This window comes from Halictus rubicundus, chromosome 1 (assembly GCF_050948215.1).
Source record: "Halictus rubicundus isolate RS-2024b chromosome 1, iyHalRubi1_principal, whole genome shotgun sequence".
NCBI classification, from domain to species: domain Eukaryota; kingdom Metazoa; phylum Arthropoda; class Insecta; order Hymenoptera; family Halictidae; genus Halictus; species Halictus rubicundus.
In genome coordinates this window covers 20,723,659-20,745,791 of record NC_135149.1, presented here as the reverse complement: position 1 = coordinate 20,745,791, position 22,133 = coordinate 20,723,659, and the positions used below count along the sequence as shown (strand labels likewise).

At 47.4% G+C, this 22,133-nt stretch overlaps 1 protein-coding gene across 7 annotated transcripts in view; it reads right to left on the bottom strand.

Moving 5' to 3' along the window:
• Lar (tyrosine-protein phosphatase Lar) overlaps window positions 1–22,133 on the bottom strand; it is a 447,011-nt gene that overhangs the window by 133,247 nt on the left and 291,631 nt on the right. For all 7 annotated transcript variants that reach the window (XM_076792940.1, XM_076792949.1, XM_076792933.1 and 4 more), the window contains exons 4-5: window positions 7,087–7,218; window positions 3,462–3,623 (exon numbers count right to left, since the gene is read on the bottom strand). In XM_076792940.1, the coding sequence (XP_076649055.1) occupies window positions 3,462–3,623; window positions 7,087–7,218 (294 nt within the window). The remainder of the gene's footprint in view (window positions 1–3,461; window positions 3,624–7,086; window positions 7,219–22,133) is intronic.

The window sequence follows — 22,133 nt, the reverse complement described above, 5'->3', positions numbered from 1 at the left end:
CAATGGATCAAGCAACTGGATAGATGTTCGCATAATTGTGATCGTACGGCTGTGACAGCGATATTTCTGAACGGAGCTTGGTTTCTGGTAGGAAAACGTTTCGAAACGGTTCAGGATCGGGTAAGGTCGGGTCGAGCTGGCGAGAGAGAGAGAGAGAGAGAGAGAGAGAGAGAGAGAGAGAGAGCCCCGGTCAATGACTCGGCGAATTCGGGCAACCGCCCCGAACGTTGAATTTTTAACAAAATCGAGACGCGGGACGCGAGACGATCGGAAACACGCTCGGGGGCTGAACTCGCTGACGAGGGTCCGACGTAAGCGCGACGACTCGGACTCTCGCTCTCTCTCTCTCTCTCTCTCTCTCTCTCTCTCTTCTCTCCTCTCCACTCCTCTACGTCGACGGAGGAGAAGAGAGCTGCTCCGTCAGGACGGACCCCCGTTTGCTTGCTCTCCGGCAACCGATTATCGATCCCCCGCACGCTCTCATCCGGCTCCGGCTGTGTAATTTTAACCGCGTTCAACGATGTTACGTTGTTTCATCATTGCATCATTACATGCTTCGATTAATCGCATTAGCCGAATGCGGCTTTAATACCGGCTACCAGGCATTTATCGTGCCGATGCGTTCGATAGCGAAGCGCGTACGGTCAATGGTCGAGTGGATGCCGAAATACACGGGGGCTTGTGGCCCATTACGCGACCGGCTCCATTTGCCCGACCGATCCGCTCCACCCTTCTAAGGCTTCGGCCCTTCCCATCGGCTCTCGATTTTTCCATTCTTCCGATGGAAACAAGAAGTCGACCCTAGTGGTACGGGAACGGTTGTTTTCGAACCTCTTCACTGCCCTTCTACGTATTTTCACATGGTTTTTATACTCTAGCTTTTTGTTCTCATCCCTTCTTTCCCTTTTTATTCTTATCTTTATTCATTCGCTAAATTTTCCATCGTCAGGTTACTTTTTCTCTAATTTTCCCGTATCCAGACCAGGGGCAAAACAAAGACTGCCCTACGGAGCTCTGCTCTGACTCCGCTGAGAGGCGAGGGCAACGACTCTCTCTCTATGTAAAGAATGCGATTCACTCGTTGCGAGAGAAGTCATTAGTCAATTTTTAATGTGACTAGAATAGGTTCTTTGCCCTGCTAAGATTAGATTACTTATCTTAACTACACCTTCTCTGGATAAGCCACGCCTACTCAGGACAGGCCACGCCTCTCTATATGTAAAGAATGCGATTCACTCGTTGCGAGAGGAGTCATTAGACAATTTCTGAAGTGACTAAATAGTAGTATAGGTTCTTTGTCTTGCTAAGATTAGATTACTTATCTTAACTACACCTTCTCTGGATAAGCCACGCCTACTCAGGATAGGCCACGCCTCTCTATATGTAAAGAATGCGATTCACTCGTTGCGAGAGAAGCCATTAGACAATTTTTTAAATGACTAAACAGTAGAATAGGTTCTTTGCCTTGCTAAGATTAGATTACTTATCTTAACTACACCTTCTTTGGATAAGTCACGCCTACTTAGGATAGGCCACGCCTCTCTATATGTAAAGAATGCGATTCACTCGTTGCGAGAGAAGTCATTAGACAATTTTTTAAATGACTGAACAGTAGAATAGGTTCTTTGTCTTGCTAAGATTAGATTACTTATCTTAACTATACCTTCTCTGGATAATCCACGCCTCGTCAGGATAGGCCACGCCTCTCTATATGCAAAGAATGCGATTCACTCGTTGCGAGAGGAGTCATTAGACAATTTTTTAAGTGACTAAGCAGTAGACTAGGTTTACGTGTGAGAGAAGATATTAGACAATTATTTAAGTGACTAAACAGTAGAATAGGTTCTTTGCCCTGCTAAGATTAGATTACTTATCTTAACTACACCTTCTCTGAACAAGCCACGCTTACTCAGTGTTGGCCACGTCTATCTTCATGTAATAAGTGATTCGTTCGTGAACTTTTGAATTGATGAAACAGTAGTATGGGTTTCTAGTAAATTGATTTACGCATGCACAAAAGTGAAATTCCCCGTCCACCAGCATAATACTTTGACGAGACTACAAATTGAACTAATAATTCATACCGAACTCAGTAGGTTTTCCAGAGACATTATAAAAGCGGATTGACTTCGAAATTCATCTCCCTAAAGCTATTTTCTGCAAATAATTTCCATCTTAATGCTCAGCCTCGGCATCGAAATAATTGATGTTGAGCCGTCTTACTCTGTACCCCGAAGAGTGGTTTCTTCTAGATTTTGAGAGATTGCAGAAGGTTCTCGCCCGTGGGAAAGCAGCCATCTGGGGCGGAATCAGCTTCATAACAAATAAATCGAAATCACCGACGAATTTTGAGAGAGTCCAACGAATATCCGTGATTTACGAGGGATCGAATGGCGCCGGATGGCAACGGCATTGACACGAAATAGCCCGGCTGAGTGGAAAAAAAAGGGGGCGCGAACGGTGAATTTCGGTGCGGGGTGAATCGCCGCGCGGTGTTTCCCCGAAGAGGGTTAAATGAGAACGACTGGGGAATAAAAGCGAGACAAACAGACTGCAAAAGGGAAAGACAGAGAGAGAAAGAGTGAGAGGGTGGGGAGGGTGGAGAGAGGGAGACGAGGAGAACGAAGCGCGAAAACGGGAAGCTTCTCGGAACGACTCCTCGCCGCGGCACCTTCTCGCTCTCCCTTTCCACCCTTCTCTCGTTTTTTTTTCTCTGGGGCGTGCAGCAGCAGGAAGAATACGAGAAATTGCGAGCAAAAATATCCGGCGAGCAGAGTTGGAATCGAATTAAAAAGCTGGCCGAGCCAATTAAGGCGTTTCGCGAAAGTTTAAGAGATTCTTCCCGGAAAAGGGTAAGCTCTCTCTCTCTCTCTCTCCATCCCTCTCTAGCGGCGCGGCGCACGGGCCCGCGCGAGCCCACCTCCTTCTCTTTTTTTCTATTACGTCGCCTTCCGCCTGGTCGCCGAACTGGGCGCCATTAAGCTGTTCGCTCTTCCGTATAAATAGAAAGAGAAAAAGAGAACCCGCCGCCCGGACCGGAATACGGAAGAAGAAAGACTTCGTTTAATTTCAACGAAATTTAGCTCGTTATCTTGGCCGCGTCGTTCGCGGGTCGCCGGGAAACTTGGATCGTTTTCTTTTTGCCGCGTGCCAAGCGCGTCCACCTCCGTCGACGTCGTCGTCGTTGTCGTCGTCGGCGGATTCGTTCATCAACGGAAGTAGACCGGGGAGAAAGCGTTCGTCCGAAACCGTCCAGGGCCGTTCAAAATTCTCCGATCGAGTTAGCTCTTTCGGCGGCTTTCTGTCGCCACTTCGGCGAGACTTCGTTAAATATTAACTTTCTACCAATCCCGCCCGTGGCGTAGATTACTATAATAACTGTCCGTGTCGGCTATCCGCGAGAGTCTCGTCGCACCGAATCGAACCTGCAATAGAATAGATACGGAACTGACGGCACTCACCTTCGTAGACTGTGAGCTGCGCCTCGGCTGACACGGCGTCTCCGACTCCATTCTCGGCGAGACACTCGTAGTGGGTGTTGTCGCGATTCGCTTTGACAGGCTCGATCCGCAATAAAGCTACTCCGTTTTCGTAGGTCCGCACTTCGTACCGGTTCTGCGACTCTGCGGAATAAACACGGAAGAGTTAGGGCCGTCGGCGCGCGTAAAATTATCGGACGGACGTTCTTCGAGCCCGCTCGAACACACGGCCTCGTCGATTCGACGAAATGATCACGCCCGAGCTACATATTCCGAGAGGAAGCTGCTGCTTTGCTTTGGTTGCTACTAGAAGATTCAACCTTGCACGAGTTACCTTCTACACTCTTATTTTCTATTGTCTGATTTGTACTCCATTGTTAGAGGATGTTTTGATTCTAGTTGGGACATGAAAGTGTTCCAACTAGAATCAAAAAGGTTTTATGCTTGAGGAAAAACAACATAAACAACCAACTGTGAGGACGTTCCCGATAGCTTCAAGCATCGCACGGTTAGTCTCTGAATTAAATATTACGTCTACGAACAGCTACAAAGGATTTCTACTGGAGTTTCGGTTGATTGAATCATTGTCACAGGTGTGCCTCTTCTGTCACATTTATGTCTTCAAGAATGGATATACTTCTCTGTCTACATTTCCTGTTTGAAGTCGATTGCAAGCAACAGAAGGTAGGTGAAAATGAAATTTTTCTTTCAATGATTTCAGCAAGTCATAAACGGTGTAACAATGTTAAATTCTTCTCGAGTCTGCACAGTTTTTTATTTTGGTAATTCATTTTTATTATAAATGCATCAAATCCGCAGTCTATTGATAACAAAGAAACAATCTGATTTACAGTTAAGAGGACTCAACAAATACACACCGTTAAAAATGTTCATCGTCAACCGAAGTCGATATTGTACAGCAAGAGGTTATACTGGATATTATACATGGAGCTAGCAGGTAGTAACATGAACAGGAAGGGGAAACGGTCAGTCACGATCAGACACGGTAGCCAATTAACACGTTGACTGCCACATGGGTGCCCGTAAAAGTCATACAAGATCAGAACAACTTATTTCTTGATGCAAGAACGGATAAGACAAGATTTATCGTGGCAATTACTTTTGTAACCCTCTTGCACCTTGTAGGCCCCAACGAACTTTAGTCCATTTTACAGATTGTAATAAAAATTGATTTTAAAGTTTGATGAAAGGATTGTGTCGCCTCAAAACAAACCAGACGCAATTAATTATAAAATTCAACTCTGCAATTTTGTAGGATTTTTGAGGTGTGCCATATCTCTCGTATATTTAATTTCTCTAATGCGTAAATATCGAAAATAGAAACATTTGAATTCGATTCGAAGCAAATTAATGCTCACATACCTATACCTATCTAATGGATTCAGCAGGAAAGTCTTCAACACGAATTGAACCCGATATTACAGAGCAAACGGTCACTATTCGATATTACTGCCAGCTCTCGGTTCCCAATTGACCCAGGAACCATCCCTATCCATTAAATCAAATTCTGAATCGCGATTCCGCGCTCTCCCGCCACGATAAATCGAAAAATATCGATCGAAACGATGCGACGCCGAAACGGGGTCACGGAGGTCTCGATTTAGCGAACACCGAAAGTGTCACGCCTTCCAATCCCGTTATCTAAATTCTCGACGGTAGATATCTAGCAGTCGTGGCACCGATAAAGGCCGGTATTTTATAAAGAGGTGCGAACGAACCCGATTCAACGGGATTCGCGGGCGTAAGCGTGGAACACGCTAGATCGACTTTGTCACGCGCCGTTGTGTCTCTCACGGCGGATTAGCGAATTTCAACGCGACGAATCGGTTGTTCGCGATCGGTGACAATCGCCGGGCGCCGGACAAAAGCGCGCCGCTTCGACGTTAACCGGGCAGGATGGCGATTTTTCGCGGTGGCTACGGTTTTCAACGGTTAATCGGGCCGTTCCCAGCGCGTCCCCAGCCCCACGAATAAATTCCTCTGCCTGGTTTCCAGCGGCTCGCGGTCCGCCGTCAACTCGATTAACACGTTCAAAACCGGGCCTACGTCGTTTCAAAATCTTCATTCGAACGGCAGCACCTCGACCCTTAACCGGTCGTGCGATTTTTGACTGATGTTTTTATTTCGGCTGAACTTGTTTCCGAAACAAGAGTTGAAGATGTTATTCCTGCGTCATTTTTTTTATTCTTTTTCATATTCGGCGTTATAGCGTGACTAAAGTCAAGAGCGCGAGAAGGAGAAGGAGAGAGAGAGAGAGATTTCCACTCGAAGGCTGTGCCCGATCGCGTTCGAATTCACGCGCAAGATTTCATCCTCGAGCGGACGGATGGACGTACGAGTCGGCTAGGAACCGGATATCGATTTAGCGAATCGAGCGAGACCAACAGCGGCGAACAAACACGCGACGCTCAGTTTACGCTCGAGGGAAGAGACGGCCGAGATAATCGAATCTCTCGAGAGAGAATTGCGACGTCTGCCACGGGGAGAGCCGAGTCTCTCCTTCTCTCTCTCTCTCTCTCTTTCTCTAGAACGCGAGGATCCGGCCAGTTTCCGAAACTGTTCGGCCCGGACGAGCCGCTCGCTCGTACTTCTGCTGCCAGCCGGCGCACCGTTTCCTTCCAGCTCGGGCGAGCGCGAAATTTAGTTCGAAAGAAGTGAGCTCGAGGATCGATACCGTCGGCGACACGCAAAAGAGCGAGAAATACGACTTTTGTCTCGGAACTACAGCCTTAAACGCGACACCACCCCGTTAGCATGTCGCGAATATGTGCGACAATAACTTGGTAAAGTTTGTTTATACTTTTCGCGGTCGTAGTATTAATTTTTCAGGTAAATAAAAAATTGCTGTGACAGGTTCAACCTTCGCGATTGATACAAAAAAAAAAAAAAAAGAACTCGATCGCATGCGTGGTTTCCGAGATAAAAGTTCGCAAGTACAACCTGTTTTCGTAAAGTCGAACATCCAAGTCTGGACTATACGTGAGAATCGTTTACGATGTCTGATATTAGAAAATTAATTTTGGCGTTGGAGAAAAAACCGGCGATAGTGCAAATCTTCTAAATTAATGTACCGAAAATCTCAAATCGATCGAACAGACGGTGCCCGAGACAAAAAAAAAATCATAAATTATCATGACTTGAAGGGGATCGAATAAAAATGGTTGAAGGTGGGGTGAAAATCAATGTACCATAATTTATGAACTGAACCGAAATCAGCAAAGTGATGACTTAAACTCCCCCTAATTTGATGCACACTACATCATACACCATTTAGAATAAAGTCTTCTATGTCTGCACTGAATCAATATCGAGCAACTGTCTGTCGTCTTTTACCGAATAACGGAGATAAAAAGCGTGGACGTCTTAGCGTGGACGTAGCATTACATTCTATGTAAGTGTCATTGAAATAGTTGCGTGCGGGTCCCGAGGCAAAATAATAATCGCGAATTCGACCGGTTTATCGTTCTCCATCGCGCCGGTGGTCTCGGGGACGGATATACGGGACGTATATCCGCCGGGACCGGGCGTGGAAAGTTTTGAGAGCGTACAGACGGTAAGGGGGAAAGGGTGAAAGGCGAAAACTTACGGGAAACTTTCTTTCCGTTCTTCCTCCAGTGGATCTGGGGCGTCGGCGTTCCCTTCGCCGTGCAGTAGAAACTCGCGGTGCCTCCCGCCTTCACCTGCAGCGATTGCGGCCTCACCACGATCGTCGGTGGACCTGCGAGCACAAGATCAAGGGAAACCTTTGATTAGAGTCGAGTCGTCCCTTCGGGCCTCTCCTCCGGGCCACCGTTCCTCCTACGAGCCCGAGAGCTAATAAACTGGAGAGATTCCACGAGTATATATATATTCGTGGAACGTCTCTGCGAAACAAACTATCTCTTACTCGCTCTCTGTCTGTCACATACGTATAAACAAATTACGAGAACCACCTGACGGTATTCCCGACCGGACGAAGGAAAAGAGAGAACCTCGAATCGTGTTCGAACATATCGAAGCGGAACGACATCGAATCGGGGGGAAAAAACGCGGCCGGGTAAAAATGTAGAACGAAAATCGGAAAAATTCTATCCATCGATTCGATACGATTCTGTAAACTCGATAAACGAGATTCCCTATCGCCGGAAAAGCGACAGCCCCGTTCGAATCGGTCCCGTAGCGTGACCCCCATGTCGAACTATGCCTGTCGACATACTACTTATGTATGTCGCAGCTTTGCTCGACACCCACCACTCGCTCCGGTGAAATTATTGTCGTGCCGGCTCGCCGATGCTATCGTGACACTCAATTTCGTTTTGCGGTGGTTTGCTTAATAGCCTCTGCTAATTGGAACAAACTTTTTAGTCGACTTTTTGCTATTTTTATGCACAAGTGCTATCGGGAGAGCGACAAAAATAAATTCAAGGAATTTTATCTGTGATAGCTGGGTTCTTGTAGTAGCAATACGTTCTTGTATTTATAATGCTAAATAGACGAAGCGCTTCAACAAGTGTTTCTTCAATTATTGCATGAATCGCGTTATACAAATAACCTAGGCCTCCGGAGAAGCGTTCGAGACACCTTCTTGTCATTCCATCATCAGATTACACTCTCCAACTCCATTTTCCCATCGAACGCCGCTCTCGCATCATCACCGCAACATTTTAATCTTGGTATCCATCGAATCTCGCGCGACCAGCGAGTCATGCCAACCCGGAACGGTTCGAGGCGAATGCAAGGAGCGCCAGAAGTCCCGGTAAATCGTCGGGTCCGCGCGTTTAATATCCCGAGGCCGCGGGAGAAACGGCGAGTTTCTCGTTTCCCGAAGAAATTTCGGGCGCGTGCCAGCGCGTCGTCTGCATACCCACACCCTATCGTATTTTGTTTTTCAGCGAGGTCTAGCGTTAAAACGAAAGGAGAATGTCCTCCTCGGCGTTAGTGGGTGGGGCCACGCGGAAAGATTAAACGCCTGGCGAAAATTAGATCGCGAAGTCGCTGTTCGCGGGAGCGCGCGCGCGCGCGTAACGAATGGCGGTCCAGTTTCCAGAGCCGAGGAGAAAATGCGAGGATCCTGGGAAAACGTTGTCTCCTCGACCGGGGGGATGGGATGAGCCTAGGGGAATCCAGGATCCTGCGGCGCGTTCATTAGTCAGCCGGGGGTCGCGGCGGATCGGCGTTACGAGCCACAGAGGACCGAAAATCGGGATAAAAATCGGACGTTCTCGCTCGGCCCGGCCGCTGGAAACATAACGACGAAGGATCGCGCGAGCCTCGCCGCGGAATGGGGCCGGCCGTATCTCACGCTTAAAGTTTAGACCGGGTTTGGCAGGCGATGGCGGCCACGCGGAGAAAAAGTTTCCGGGTGTGGCGTGGCCGGAGCCACGCCGTTGCCGCGCCGCGCCACGCGCTGCCGCCTCTCTATTACGCTTTATGGCCTGCCGCGACGTAATTGAAAAAGTAGCCGATAACGGAGCAATCTGCATGAGATTTGAATAAAATTACGCCCGCCGCGTATCACGAAACCGAACCGACGTCCTCGATCCCCTAAAAAATAACGCTCTATTAATTCCTACGCGTTGCGCTGCACCGAACCACTGCAGATTTTCGACCTCGAATGCCAAGAGATACAAGATGGGATCGCAGGGAAGATCACCATTCGAAGACAGTGGACACAGCTATGCAATTTTAAAATAAACTAGACATGAGCAGGCATGAGAATACAAGAGACGAACAAACTGTGCAGTCGGTACAAGGGATCAGCAACGATCAGACACGATTTATCAGCAGAACTACCGAGCCCCAAACAAGACCGACGTATATTCTTTTATAAAAATAACAGGACAGAATTTATTCAGATTTCATAGGATTTTCATGGTAACGTGTACTTGAAGAAAGAAGTATACCGAATTCCCAAGAAAATATTTCGATGACTTCGCGAATCGTAAAAAACTCGGTAGCCCTTTTAAAATCTATAACTCGACTATTTCAGGAAATTTGAACATCTACCATGATTTCAATTATTCTCGAAGCTTTCGAGAATTAGAAAATGTATAAAGCAGAAGGTCGATACTTCTGAAAATTCAGAGCAGCCCTTTAAACCAACCGAATCGAGTCGCTCGCGCGCTGCAAGCAAACAATGCACCGCAAACACCACCGCCCGCCAATATCATTGCGTCTTCGTTACGCGCTAATAAGCTTGTCAGAACGGCCGGCGAGTGAGCAAAGCTGATATTTATTGCGTAACGCGCACAAAGGCGCGATTATTTAACGCTTAGTGGAACACCAGGAAACCAATACCGATGAACTTGAAGTCTCCACTGAAATGTTCTGCCTTATATTTTTATAATAATTATAACGGGAACGTAAACATTGTTGACGGAATAGTTAATATAATACTAAAGTACTGTATATTGCCCACAAAGTGGTTTGCCAACCGTGGCGTAGTCGCAAAAGAGGCCATTCGTTGATTTGAAGCGAGATAACATGTCTGACCATGGCCTGCTTATTCTACTTCGGAGAATTAGAAACGCACGCGAGCCGCAGCAACCCTTAAACTTGATTATCTCAAGATATTACTATTATTTTACGTTCCTACTTTAACTTTATATATACAAAAAGGGAATCATTATAGCCGCTTGCGTGGTACATTTAAACAACAAATTTTTCCACAAAAATATAACTTCATACAGTCCGTATTATTTATTCATGCTTGCAAATAAAAATTGAACAATACTTTAACGACACGTTACGATTGTTAAACTGTGGATTTTCGTGAAAAATAAAACCTGTCTGCATAAACTGAAACAGACAACAACCAAATAAAATCACTTTACGTTTTTAAATTTCGAATAGTCATTCCCGTTGTGAATGCATAAAATCGATTGATAATAATCTGAACGAAGGGTTGCCACTCTCGATGAAGAATTGCCAATTTCCAAGTGCTTCTGAACCATTTTTCTATCAGAACCGATCGGCAGAGGTCGTCTCGACGATCGGGCACACAAGAATCACTGACGGATCGAGGGATCACAGAGAACAATGTCGTCCATTGTCTAGTCCCGGCGATTGCAGGACACGTAACCGACGATCCATTTCGCAATATCCTTTGGCCAGAGAGGAGATACTGCCAGCTCCAATTACGGGTAACCCGGGTCCGTGGGTTTCGCGCGGTGCTGCGCGGCGGCAAGAAAAGCCCTCGAGCCGGGATTTAGAGGCAGGTTTCAAGCCCCGCGGCTGTTTATCGGCCGGCCCTTTAATATTCGATCATAAATTATCATTGGGCAGTCGTGGCGCGGCAGGTGCTTCTGATGCGGCCGCGCTTGCAGCCAGCTACCGTTCTAAATAAACGCGTACGTCCGGCCGCCCCGTAGTAGATGCATCTCTCGCCAGGAGAAAATTCCGCACGAGCCACCGGATGCTTCCCCGAAACGCCTCTCGGAAAAGGAGGGCCGATACCCTTCCAACCGTGAAAATCATTTTTCAACGACGCCGAGACAAGCCGGAGGCCCTGCCCGGGATCCATCGCTCCCACCAAACTTTCCCGGATACGAGCTGCCTCGCAGCTTAGCTAAATTTCAAATTTATACCAGCACAATGGACACACGTTCTTCTCTGAACGCTAAACCGCCGCCGGTCGAACGACTGGTTTCAGATTGTTTATTTTACGATCATTCACGTTATAAACGATAATACACGCTTCTCTATCGAAGTACACATTCTGTGAACAATTTTTTAATGTTCCAAAAATATTACAAAACTGTTCTGAATATTCATTCTTCACCAACATATCGATTTGCGTTCTCAATATAAGAACATGTGCAACGTTGGCTAGCAATGTTTTTAAATTACATATTTTGATTGGATGCACCAGGTTTATAATACAAATCGCACCGAATTTGAATAAATGAAAAAAAGACGAGTTTCCGTTTATTGTATGGCCATGCAGTCTACAATAATGGCTGTATGTGGGTAAAAATTCAGGTAGACACGTTCTCGTTATTTTTATAATGTAAAACAGTCACTTCCAGTGCTCCGTAAACCTAGCGTTAAGGTAAGCGGAGTCGTAATAATGTAACGCAGAATTCTTAGTCGAATGTTTCCAAATATTCTCTGGGGGTTGTGACCGCACTGACCAGGAAAATAACGCGCGTGCACAGGCTAACGAAGCAACCGGGATATCGCCGAACAGTTTTCGAAGAGATCGGGGGCCAGCTGGACCCGGTTTCGCGTTCGAATAAAGAGGCGTCCCGGTTCGAAGATGTACGAACGCCGGATGGCTCCTTTGTCGTAGTTGGTTCGACGTGGCGGTCGGCAATTCGGCGAAAACAGAAGGCGCGGGCCAAGGGGCGTGCTATCTGGAGCGCGACTACCGGCCAAGCACTAAATTGGTCTCGAAACTTTGCGATCGTACGGATCGTTTATGGCTACTCTTCCATGGACCATCGATTCGTCGAGAGGGGAGAGGGAACGGTCCTCGGTTTTTCGCCCGGTTTTCCGACTGCCGCCGACCATCGAATCGAAAACAAATTTTATCGTGCTAGAAAGAGAGAGAGAGAGAGAGAGAGAGAGAGAGAGAGAGAGTAGAGAGTTCCGAGGGACACAAGGAGATCGAGCGGAACGAGATCGAGCTTCGGAGTCCTCTCTTCGATTGTCGCGGAAAAACCTCCGGATCGATACCTGGACTGGATCGAACGTCGAAATGAACGTGTCTATCGCAAAATAGAAGATTACAGCACGCGACAGTGATGGTAGAGGGTGCGGGGGTGGGCAGGGGTTGATATCGAAAGGGCACGAACGGGGGCCAGCCTGTTGTACGACTCGAAAATTCCGAGCGCGATCGCGAAAAGCGCTAATCTATCGGCCACGCACGAAAACTGCCGGGCGGCGGGGACCTGTTCGGAAAGCAATTTAAGGTAAATATTATTCCATCGGCGAACCGTCGATAATTTTTGATCGAATCGCTCGTTCGAGATTATTGGTATCCGGTCGGGTCGCATTGTGGCGGGCCGCGCGCGCGACGATTATCATATCGAAATAGTTCGTAACAGGTGCATTAATCGAGCTCGCCCGGATCCGGGCTGCGCCACGAGAGCCACGCTATGCCCACGGATTTTTCGAATATATTCCAGAGCCCATTCTAGCGGTTTCACCGATCAAGGGGCGCGGCTCCGTCGACCAGAAACTTTCCAACAATGTCAAAAGTTTGGACTTTTAGCTCGAGCTAGTCTCTCGGTCACGATTTTTGTAAACTTCATTGTCGCAGTCGTCGCGCGCAACGGGATAACGTGCAAAAGCCATAGAAAAATTATATTTTTAATTTCTTGCAAAATACAGAAGCCAAGTAAACGTTTATTTCCATTATTAACGCTAGAACCACCGAGCCCTAAATGACACTGATGTGCATTATAATAATAACAGGATTGAAGTAGGATTTCTATGAAGTATTCAATTAATTAATATCTTCCGTAAACAGAGATCGGCACAGTACGCGATATTTGTTCCAGAGATGTGAACGAATACAAGGTTGGAGAACAATTTTTGTGCGTGGGCGTGTTGGCTCCCGCAGCGCCTTGATTCCTTTATCGAGCGATAAGGCCGATCGACACGCGGGTCGACGGGTTCGATCGGGTCGCGTCGCGGCGCGGGCACATTTTTTCAGCAAAGCAAACAGGGAACAATCGCTGGAACGATCCAGGACGACGATGGAATTGGAAAGAGGGGCCCCGTGGCGTGCGGCGCGAAAGCGTTTGGAAATTTCCGAGGCCGCGAACGTGACTAGTTCGTATTGCTGGACGTCGAGCGCGTTCGAAGTGGATGCGGGTACGGGCTGAAACCGCGACTACAGGTGCAAACTGGCTGCGAGAGGGAAAGAGAGCCGATAGGGCAGGGAGAAAGAGAGGGACGCAGAGTTCGGCGTCGATGCCATTTTGCCGGGGCATCGATTGTAAACACGGGGGTTTATGTACGCGCGATGGATTCCCATCGACGAACGATGACGTTCGGTGGCGCGGTGAAGCGGGGAGAGGAGAGAAGGGAAAAGAGGGAGAGAGGTGGGGAGGAGGGGGAGGGGGGAGAAAAGTGAGAGAGTGGATGGAAGCTGGTAACGGCTGCGGTCGCGGAGGCGAATCGTGGATGGCACGGCTGCATCCGCGTCGAGTGTACATTACGCGAGCGCTGGTTTATCGTAAATAATTGCGCGGACCTTATTCGCGTTTTAGCGCATCGAAAATCGGTTCCATCCCATCGACACGCTGATGCTTTTCACGCTCTCCCTCGGGATACCCCGGAGCGATATCCGAAAACGAGCTTGTGACGGCTGGGAACCGAATCAGAGAGACAGAGAAGGGAAAAGAGAGTCGTCTTAAGTTTCTTCGAGGAATTGTTCGGTGAAACTGTCTAGCAGATGGTATCCTCGATGCTGGAATCGACGGGGGACAGTCTCACGGTGTTTCAAACGTGTTGGACGGTTCGAGACACGTGTATTCTGAAAGGAAATATACAGGGTGGGGTGGAAATCGAAGTACAACCGGGCGAGGAGTAAATAAATAATCTAAATATAAAAATAAATTTAAAAAGAGGAATAACAGTTTTTCCTTCGAGGCCTCGTTAATAACACACGTGTTCCCTGCATTTTCGTACTTCATTTTTGCGAAAACGAAAAAATGTTCTTCTTATTTCTGCTTGAATCACCCCCTGCCCGGTTGTACTGCGATTCCTGCCCCACCCAGTATGCAGGAAAAAATCGTTGAACGTTTTGTAAGTTAAGGTTTTTTTCGTGTATGGATTAGATGGATTAGTGTTCAGATGTGAGAGCTAATGATCGATCTTGATGTATTTGAATACGGTCCCACTGGGATATATCGCATTTGGCGCGGGTAAAAAGGTAACGATTCAACTATGCAGTTTCGGTTTCATTAAACTAATTACATTGATTGCATGGAACTTGATAACTGGTCGACAATCAATCGGTTCAAAGCAGCACACACAACGTGGCATGTGACCGTGCAAACGGGAAACCAGCGTTTCTACACGGAAAGATCCGTCAAAAACAGCGAATCATACTTCATGTTAATACGGTAATCCGTAGGCAGACATATGCGGATCTGTTTGTAAAAATTAGCTGTGACAATCCTAGGATAAATTGGAAACAGTCGGCAGTGATCGGTAGACGGTGGATCATTATGCAAAATAAAAATCTCCTACCTGAATTATAACAAACTGTAGCGAAATAGAAATTTATTTTCTTTCAATAATATGTTGAACACGTTGAATACAATACAACAGTATCATGAAACTCTTTTAATGCTTTTACCGTTTCAAATTACACTTACGCATTTTTGTCATAAATTGACAGTATTGAATAAAGTAGTCACGGTCAGAGGTGATCAGCATGTTCAGGATGACGTAGGAACAGGTAACTATGCTCAACAGACTGCATATTTTATGCATTTCTAGAAAGATTGAGAACATGAAATTTTAAATTGTAGGACAATTAAAAGAATTTAAATATGTCGATATATTATTTTTCTTGTATAAAAAGGTGAAGGGAAAAATAATATTCCATTTCTTGCAATAGATGCAGACAATTTTTATTTTGCATAAAGATTCGCAGTCTGCTATCAAGCACGCGTGGATCTCTGAACGAAGTAGAAACGATCAGCAACGATCAGTCCATTTCTATTCACTGACTTGGGCGTAAATCTTTCAAAAGCGAATTATCTCGGAGAAGAAGCTCGCTACGAAAAAGTTTTATCTCTATGCTCTCGATTCGCTTTTTATAGAATGACGGCTTGAATACAAATCCGCGACGAATTAAATATTAATGAACCAAGCGCGTCACGCGAGGATGGGGGGGAGGGGTAGGGGAGACATCGTCGCAATCTTTTCGTAGACGATTGGTCTTTGGCGTTTAGCGTGCAGCGGGTATCAGCGATCGAACAGCAAAGTCACGCGTCCCGGGCTCGATTCGCGGGTACGTTTTATACCCGGTTCGTTCGAGCACAATGCGCCAACAATGGAGAATAGAATCCGGACGGTCGCGGCCGCTCGGATTTAATAATGAAAATTTTCCACCGTTCTTCGGCGAACCGTGAAATTGAATTTATATGCCGGAGGACCGTTATTGGCGTTTAAGTATTATTGCTTGCCACAGCCTGTGCCCCGTTGCGTACGCGATTCTCGCTAGAATCGCGTCCAATCGCTCCCTTCTTCTTTCTCTCTTTTCATATAGGTAGATAAAACCGATAGAGTCGACTCGGTCAAGGAAACCTGTCCTCGGGATCGCGTATGACAGAGGCGACGAGCTTCTCCTACGCCGCAACTCGCGTGATTTTCTCTTCGACTAGCCTACCCCCCACCCCCAATCAAAATGCGGGAATAATGAGTAGACTGCGGATCTTTATGCAAAATAAAGAATATTTCTTTGATTGCAAGACACAGGGGCGAAATAAAAATTTCTTTAACCTTTAATTATTTTATTCAGCCAAAAACAACACGCTGGTGGCTTTAAATCTTTTTAACCCTTTGCACTCGAAGCCATTTTAACTCCAAAACGAAACATTTTTTCCGACCTTGAATATTTCCCTTCTATATATATGTTTCCATGCTATACATACGAAAATGGTGCAATTTACTCGTACGGTGCTGAAATATTTAGTAATTTATTAAATGCGAACTAATTTAATAATGTAAAAAATATTTTGAATAATAATACAGCAATTTTAGTGGCGCCCTACAGTCGCTATTCGAGTGCTAAGGGTTAATATGTGCACTGCTGTAAATTGCGCTTATCCATTTTTGTCTTACATGTATAAAACCCGCGGTTTAGTAATGAGTAAACACTGTCGACGGGATCGTGTCTGTGAAATGGTTGAGGTCAGGGTAACCCAATCAATTTATATTTTCTTGTGATTGAATTTAGAAGAACGTTGACCGATCGCTTTTCACCGAGCGGGTTAACGACGGCGTCCAAAAATCACGGGCGGCGTTCCTAGGATAGAAATCGGAAATTCTCCGCCGATAAAAGTGGCTCACACGCGATCGGCGTGTGCCGGGCATTCGTCCGGCGATGCGACCGCACGGTTGCGGTTCTCGCGAGCCTACGAGTCCGCGCGGCGCGCTCTCGTGGGATGTGCAGAACGAGGCGTCGCGGTTCAGGAATTTCAAAGTCGCGGCTCCGCATTCTCTCCGTGGCCGATGCACGTCGCGCGAATCGAATTTCGATGCGGACACGAAACGCCCCGAGTCGGAGCGAGATCGATCAGAGCGTTTCGGATCAATGCCGACTGCCGCTGCCGTCGTTCTCCTTACGAAATCTGCTCGCGAAACGAGGAAAACCGAGAACCGAATAAAACGCCGAGCTCACGCTCCCTCCTGCCCGCGTCGCGTTACTCGTCGCCAGCCACCGGGAAATGGTTTTTCGCTCTCCGTTTAACCCGCTGCCAGTCGGTTTTGCGTTAGGATTATGCTCGTGCCCCGGTGGAAAGAAGCGTCGATCCGAGCGCCGATAAAAGACGATTGAAAATATCTCTGGCTCGGTGTTTGCTTGTAGTGAAACGTGAATTCGTCAGAGAACCAAGTCCGAATTTAGCCTACTGTGGCCCGAATTACGGTGTTCCTGTCCCAGATGCTGGAACACGGTTCGAATAATGCATGCGTCAAGTATAAATAATGTTTTGCTAAATGATTCCACAGGAGAAAGACCAATGATTTATTTACTGCGGTGACATATTACGCGATCCTCAAAGATTCACAGGCGTGATCTATTTATGAAAACTTGTCGAATTCGCACTAATATATCTATTACTAATATACATTATTAGACTGCGGATTTCATGTATTTGCAATTAGAATGTGTAGATTGAACGAAAAGCAGTAAAAAGATTTAAATGACTTGAAGAGACTAGTATTATTTTGGTAGCACCAAAAATTATTTAAGAGGGAAAAAAATTGTTTAATCTAGGACCCCATTCTTGCAATTAATACAATTTTTATTTTGCACAAAGGTCCACGGTCTATTCATTACTTGTCCCGTCGAATAGAAATCATCTGTCGGTGAGTTCATCGCGGAGAATGAAGCGAGTGCAGGAGAACGACAACGGTCGCACGTATAGTCGCGGCGTAATGGACGCTTCAATTCCAAAGGGGAGTAGATTGCAATTATTCGCGGAGCGTCGAATCGCGGTCGCGAGGCCGCGAACCCGCCGTCAAACGGTCGCGTTAAAAATCCCGGAATTCAATTAAACGCAGCCCGCAATCCGGAATTGAAATCTTGAAATTTCATATTCGCCGCGGAACGAGCCTCGGCCTAGACCGGACCGCGAATTCGGGAAAGCACTCATCGATTTTCGGATTACCCACCCGAGGGAGAGCGAGCATGCACGCGAGAGAGCGAGCGAGTACGCGTCCGAAGTAGTCTCGTGTGGCCTACGTCAGCTGCTCCAGGTAACCGGTTATTGTTTTCGCGTTTGACGCATCGAGAATCCTTTTCGGAGACACACACACGACCGCCGAAATCACGGCAATCGCGAGCGACGTCATTCACCGGCGCTGACCCATATTAAAATCTCGTCGGACCCGTTCGGGTATGCTCGTTCGCCGACTCGCGGATCGAAAAGGACGGGGTCAAGTATTTCGAGTCGTCACGCGACTCGTGCACAGGTTCTCGTAACGTCGATTACACGGGCCAACTATTTTTCGCCGAGTTTTCGCCCAAGATAGATTCCCGTGTAAAGAGTTTACAGTGTCATGGAGATACACAACAAAAATAAAGGACAGTGCAATAAGCATTACAGACATCGTAGCTTCCTCGACAAACAGAGACATCCCTTAATTTAAACGAACAATGCAGATCTGTCAGGTATTTTTTTTTTGCATCCTATTAAAAAGGAAGAGCCCTTTCAGAGCAAGTACAGTGTTTACTTTATATATGTGCCAAATGCCTATCCTATAAAAGTCACAGAACTTCCCCCACTATACCCCGTGAGGGGCCAAGGAGATTGAGAGTGTAAGGTCGCGTGGATCAAAGAATCTCCTGGCCGATACATGTCCGTGACTAGACCAGTGTTTTGGACATATATCGAGTAAACACTGTGTATATAGTTTTATAGGCACATTCTGTGTGTTTACCTAGTTCAAAATCACTTTTCAGACACAAAAATTAGAAAAAAATCGAGATTTATCGACAATGTGAATTCCTGTAGTAACACGTATGTCTACTGAAGCTTCTCTCGAAATTTGATGTCCATCAGACAAGTAGATCTTCAAACATCCTGTCACCCAACGAAGTTTCGAGAAAGATCAATACCTTCGTCATTTACACGAATTGAAATAAATCCGTCCGCAGGCACGGTCTTAAAGGCGCGCAGTTAAAAATATCAATTCTTTGAGAAAGTTCTGAACCAGGATACTCGCTTAAGGGCGCGATAATCGTCGGGTAATAATTTGTACGACGAGAGCATTCGAGGTTGTGGAGAGATTGCGGGAAGAAAGTCCCGCGGAAGGAACCCGTCACTCTCTAACGACGGTATAACTTGGACTTTATCTTCGCGTAATTTTCCAGCCGTACATCTTCGCGCGGTTTTTACGGGTCGTCTTAATGCACGGGAGGACTCGCCGGCTAATTGCACGGCGTGGCCGACGATTGCGAAAGTTCCTCGCGAGCGGCGAGCAAGAAAGTCGTGCGCGCGCCCTGGTAAGAGCGGCTAATTGAAGCGCAATTAACAGCGCTAAGACCCCGAGTGCTGATTAGGGTGGCGTGTCACCTGGCGTCGGCGTCGGCGTCCTCGTCACCGACGCCCATACTTCGTCACCCGTTACCCCGTTCTACAGAACCCTTTTCTAATCTCGCGTTTTCACCTCGGAAACACTCCGGACTTCTCTCCACAACCGGGTTTTCCAGATGTAGATCCTCGGCTTCGATTTTAATCGATATCCGTGAAATGCTGTAGAAGGAATCAGGAACACCGTGGGAAAGATTCAATGATAAAAAAAAAAAACATGGGTGCTCGATCGATAGAGCAATCTCCTGGGCGCGATGCTAATTGAAGGATGCAGAAAAATATTCCTCACGGTAAACCGAACGTAAAGCGCTAAAGGTCGATGGAAACGTGAAAATAAATTCGGTGGATTTAATTTGCGAAGAAGTGGGGGAGGGGTTGGGTTCGCGAAGTGAAAAGATCGCGGGAGAGCAAGCACGGAACGCACTAAACTCTCCTGCGTTCTTCTCCGTTACGTAAAAGCTCTTTAAACGGGTCTGAGAGTACTATTAGCGTTAAAAGCCAGTTACGAGCGCGGCAGCGGCACCGTTCGACCGGACTTATCCGGCTCGGAGCGAAAACAAGATACGAGAGAGTGCTCTCCTCGGACGGTCGAATGGGTCTGTCGGTTGTGGGTACGTACCCTACGTACTCGCGCCGGGTTAAAATTTCAAAGAGGCGTGAGGGGCGTCTGGTTTCGTCTCGGTTTCCCCGGAACAAATTTACGCGGCCGCGACGCGACGCGACGCGACGCGGCGCAACGTCGACGACGTTCAATGGCCCGGGCCTCTTTGGATCCTCGCCACGAAAGTCGTTGAAACGTCGTAGTTTCCTAGTCGTCGGGGGCAGACGGCGCGCGAGCGAGCGCCCCGTTCCACGAGTTGAATTTACTCGGCCGCCGCGCGCCGGGGGAGATAGAGAGACTCCAGTCGAGATATCGGCCGCGAGACGTACGGGGCCACGGGTGAAGCTACTTATTTAGAATATTGCCGGCATGCATTTGCATAAATTTAGCGCAGACCCGCCGGCGTTACCCGGCACGACCCACTCCAACCCCTGCCTCCGCGTCCTCTATCTCTCTCTCTCTCTCTCTCTCTCTCCCTCTCTGTCTCGTTCCTCGTTATAGACCCGTGGAGACCCTCTTAAGAGCGAGAGATAGGCGCGCGAACCCCTGAACTCCGCCTCTCTGACCTACGCTACACGCCGCAATTTATCGACACCCACGCGCGAGACCGGTCGTACGGTCCCGTTTCTTACGACCGAATGCCAAATGGCCACTCAGACGGCCCTGTTCACCTAACCCGAACCGCACCACCACCACCAACCCTTCGCCAGAGTGCCACCGTTTCTCAACGGAGCCACGACCCCTTCCGATTCAATCTGCGTACCGGCTAAAGGACAGCACCCTCTCGACCTCGGGATCGTTTCTTAGATTGGACCGGCGTGTACCTCGACCGGGGACAATGTTTGCCTTGACAGTGGCGGAACTGAGCTGTCTGGCCCGACGCACTTCATCCACTTTTTGGTGCATAGGATGTGACCCTCGGTCGTAGTAGCAGAGTTTGTAGCGATAGCTAGGAACAGGTGGATTTACAGTTTGGACGTCCGAAAAACTGTTAAATATATTAATCCAGTGGAAAAATAATTTGAAAAAATATTAGATCTCTTTAGCGAGACATCTGTTAACTTACAATACGAATATTGCATAAATCTCCGCACGAAGAGGAAATCATAAATGTTGTCTCTTCGTTTAATACGAATTCATACGCCGGAGGGGGATTCGTTGACTGGTCAGGTCTCCCTAGTTATGGAAAATAGTTTTGATCAATAACAGATTACATTAACATCCCTAACCTCATACAAGATCCATCATATAAAAAGAAACTGACAACTGGCCGGTGTCCTAGAAGGGTTGGAAAGTTTCATGGTGACTCTGGAAGGTTATCCATCGAGGTTTAATTGTATTGTGTATATACGCGAGAGAGGGGGGGGGGGCGTCGCTAAAAACCGCCCTCGTAGGAAGAGATGATGTTGGTTACCGCGAGCAACGGTGCTCGGTGCGTGGGGGTGTTGGTGTACGGGGGTGCGTATCGGGGAAAGGTAGCGAACAGGCGCGCGAATAATCGCGGATTTAACGGGGTGCGCGTCTCACGGATTTTCGGGGCCGCTGCCGGCGGTACGCATGCATATTCAAATTGAATTATCCGCCCTACCAGACGCGTTGATTCGAAATCGTTCGACGACTCGATCTCGACGCTGCCGCCGCGCCGCACTCCTACCCGCTGCCAGGGTGCGCGCCTCTGCGATGCAGTCGGTCGTGCGTTACCCGGTGCACCGAAACCGGCGCGCATCCTCGCCATTGTCCCCGGAAACCGCTTGGACTTTCTCGACTAATGGAAATTCTCCGCGAGAAGTTGGTTAAACGCGGTCGCTTTGCATACGTATCGAACCGGAGCCGCGCAATTCCACGGGACCTGCCTATTCGCGATCCTGAGCCCTTCCGAGCCCTACCATGGACACGGCTCTCGCCTTTCACGCATAGTGTTGGAATGTTCAAATTATGCGCCATTCCAGAAAATTCGTGGACCTTCTTTCGTTCTAGTTTCTTTTGTTTTTGACCGCTGTATTCAGAGAGTGTGTGTCTTTTTCGTTTGTCTCTTGTACGACGCGCGCGTATTTATTTTTCTTTATATGTATCCAATATGTAAAACTAACATTATTCAAAATAAAACTAACAGGTTATGGGCCCAGGAGACCCTGAAGACTCAAAGTCAGGTAGTACATATGAGTAATTAAATGTGCGAATAGTGACCGAAAAAAAAAGTAAGGTTATCCTACGTGCCACGTGTTCGACAAAAAGAATCGAAAATGAATATTGCTAAGGTAGACCAAGTTCAGA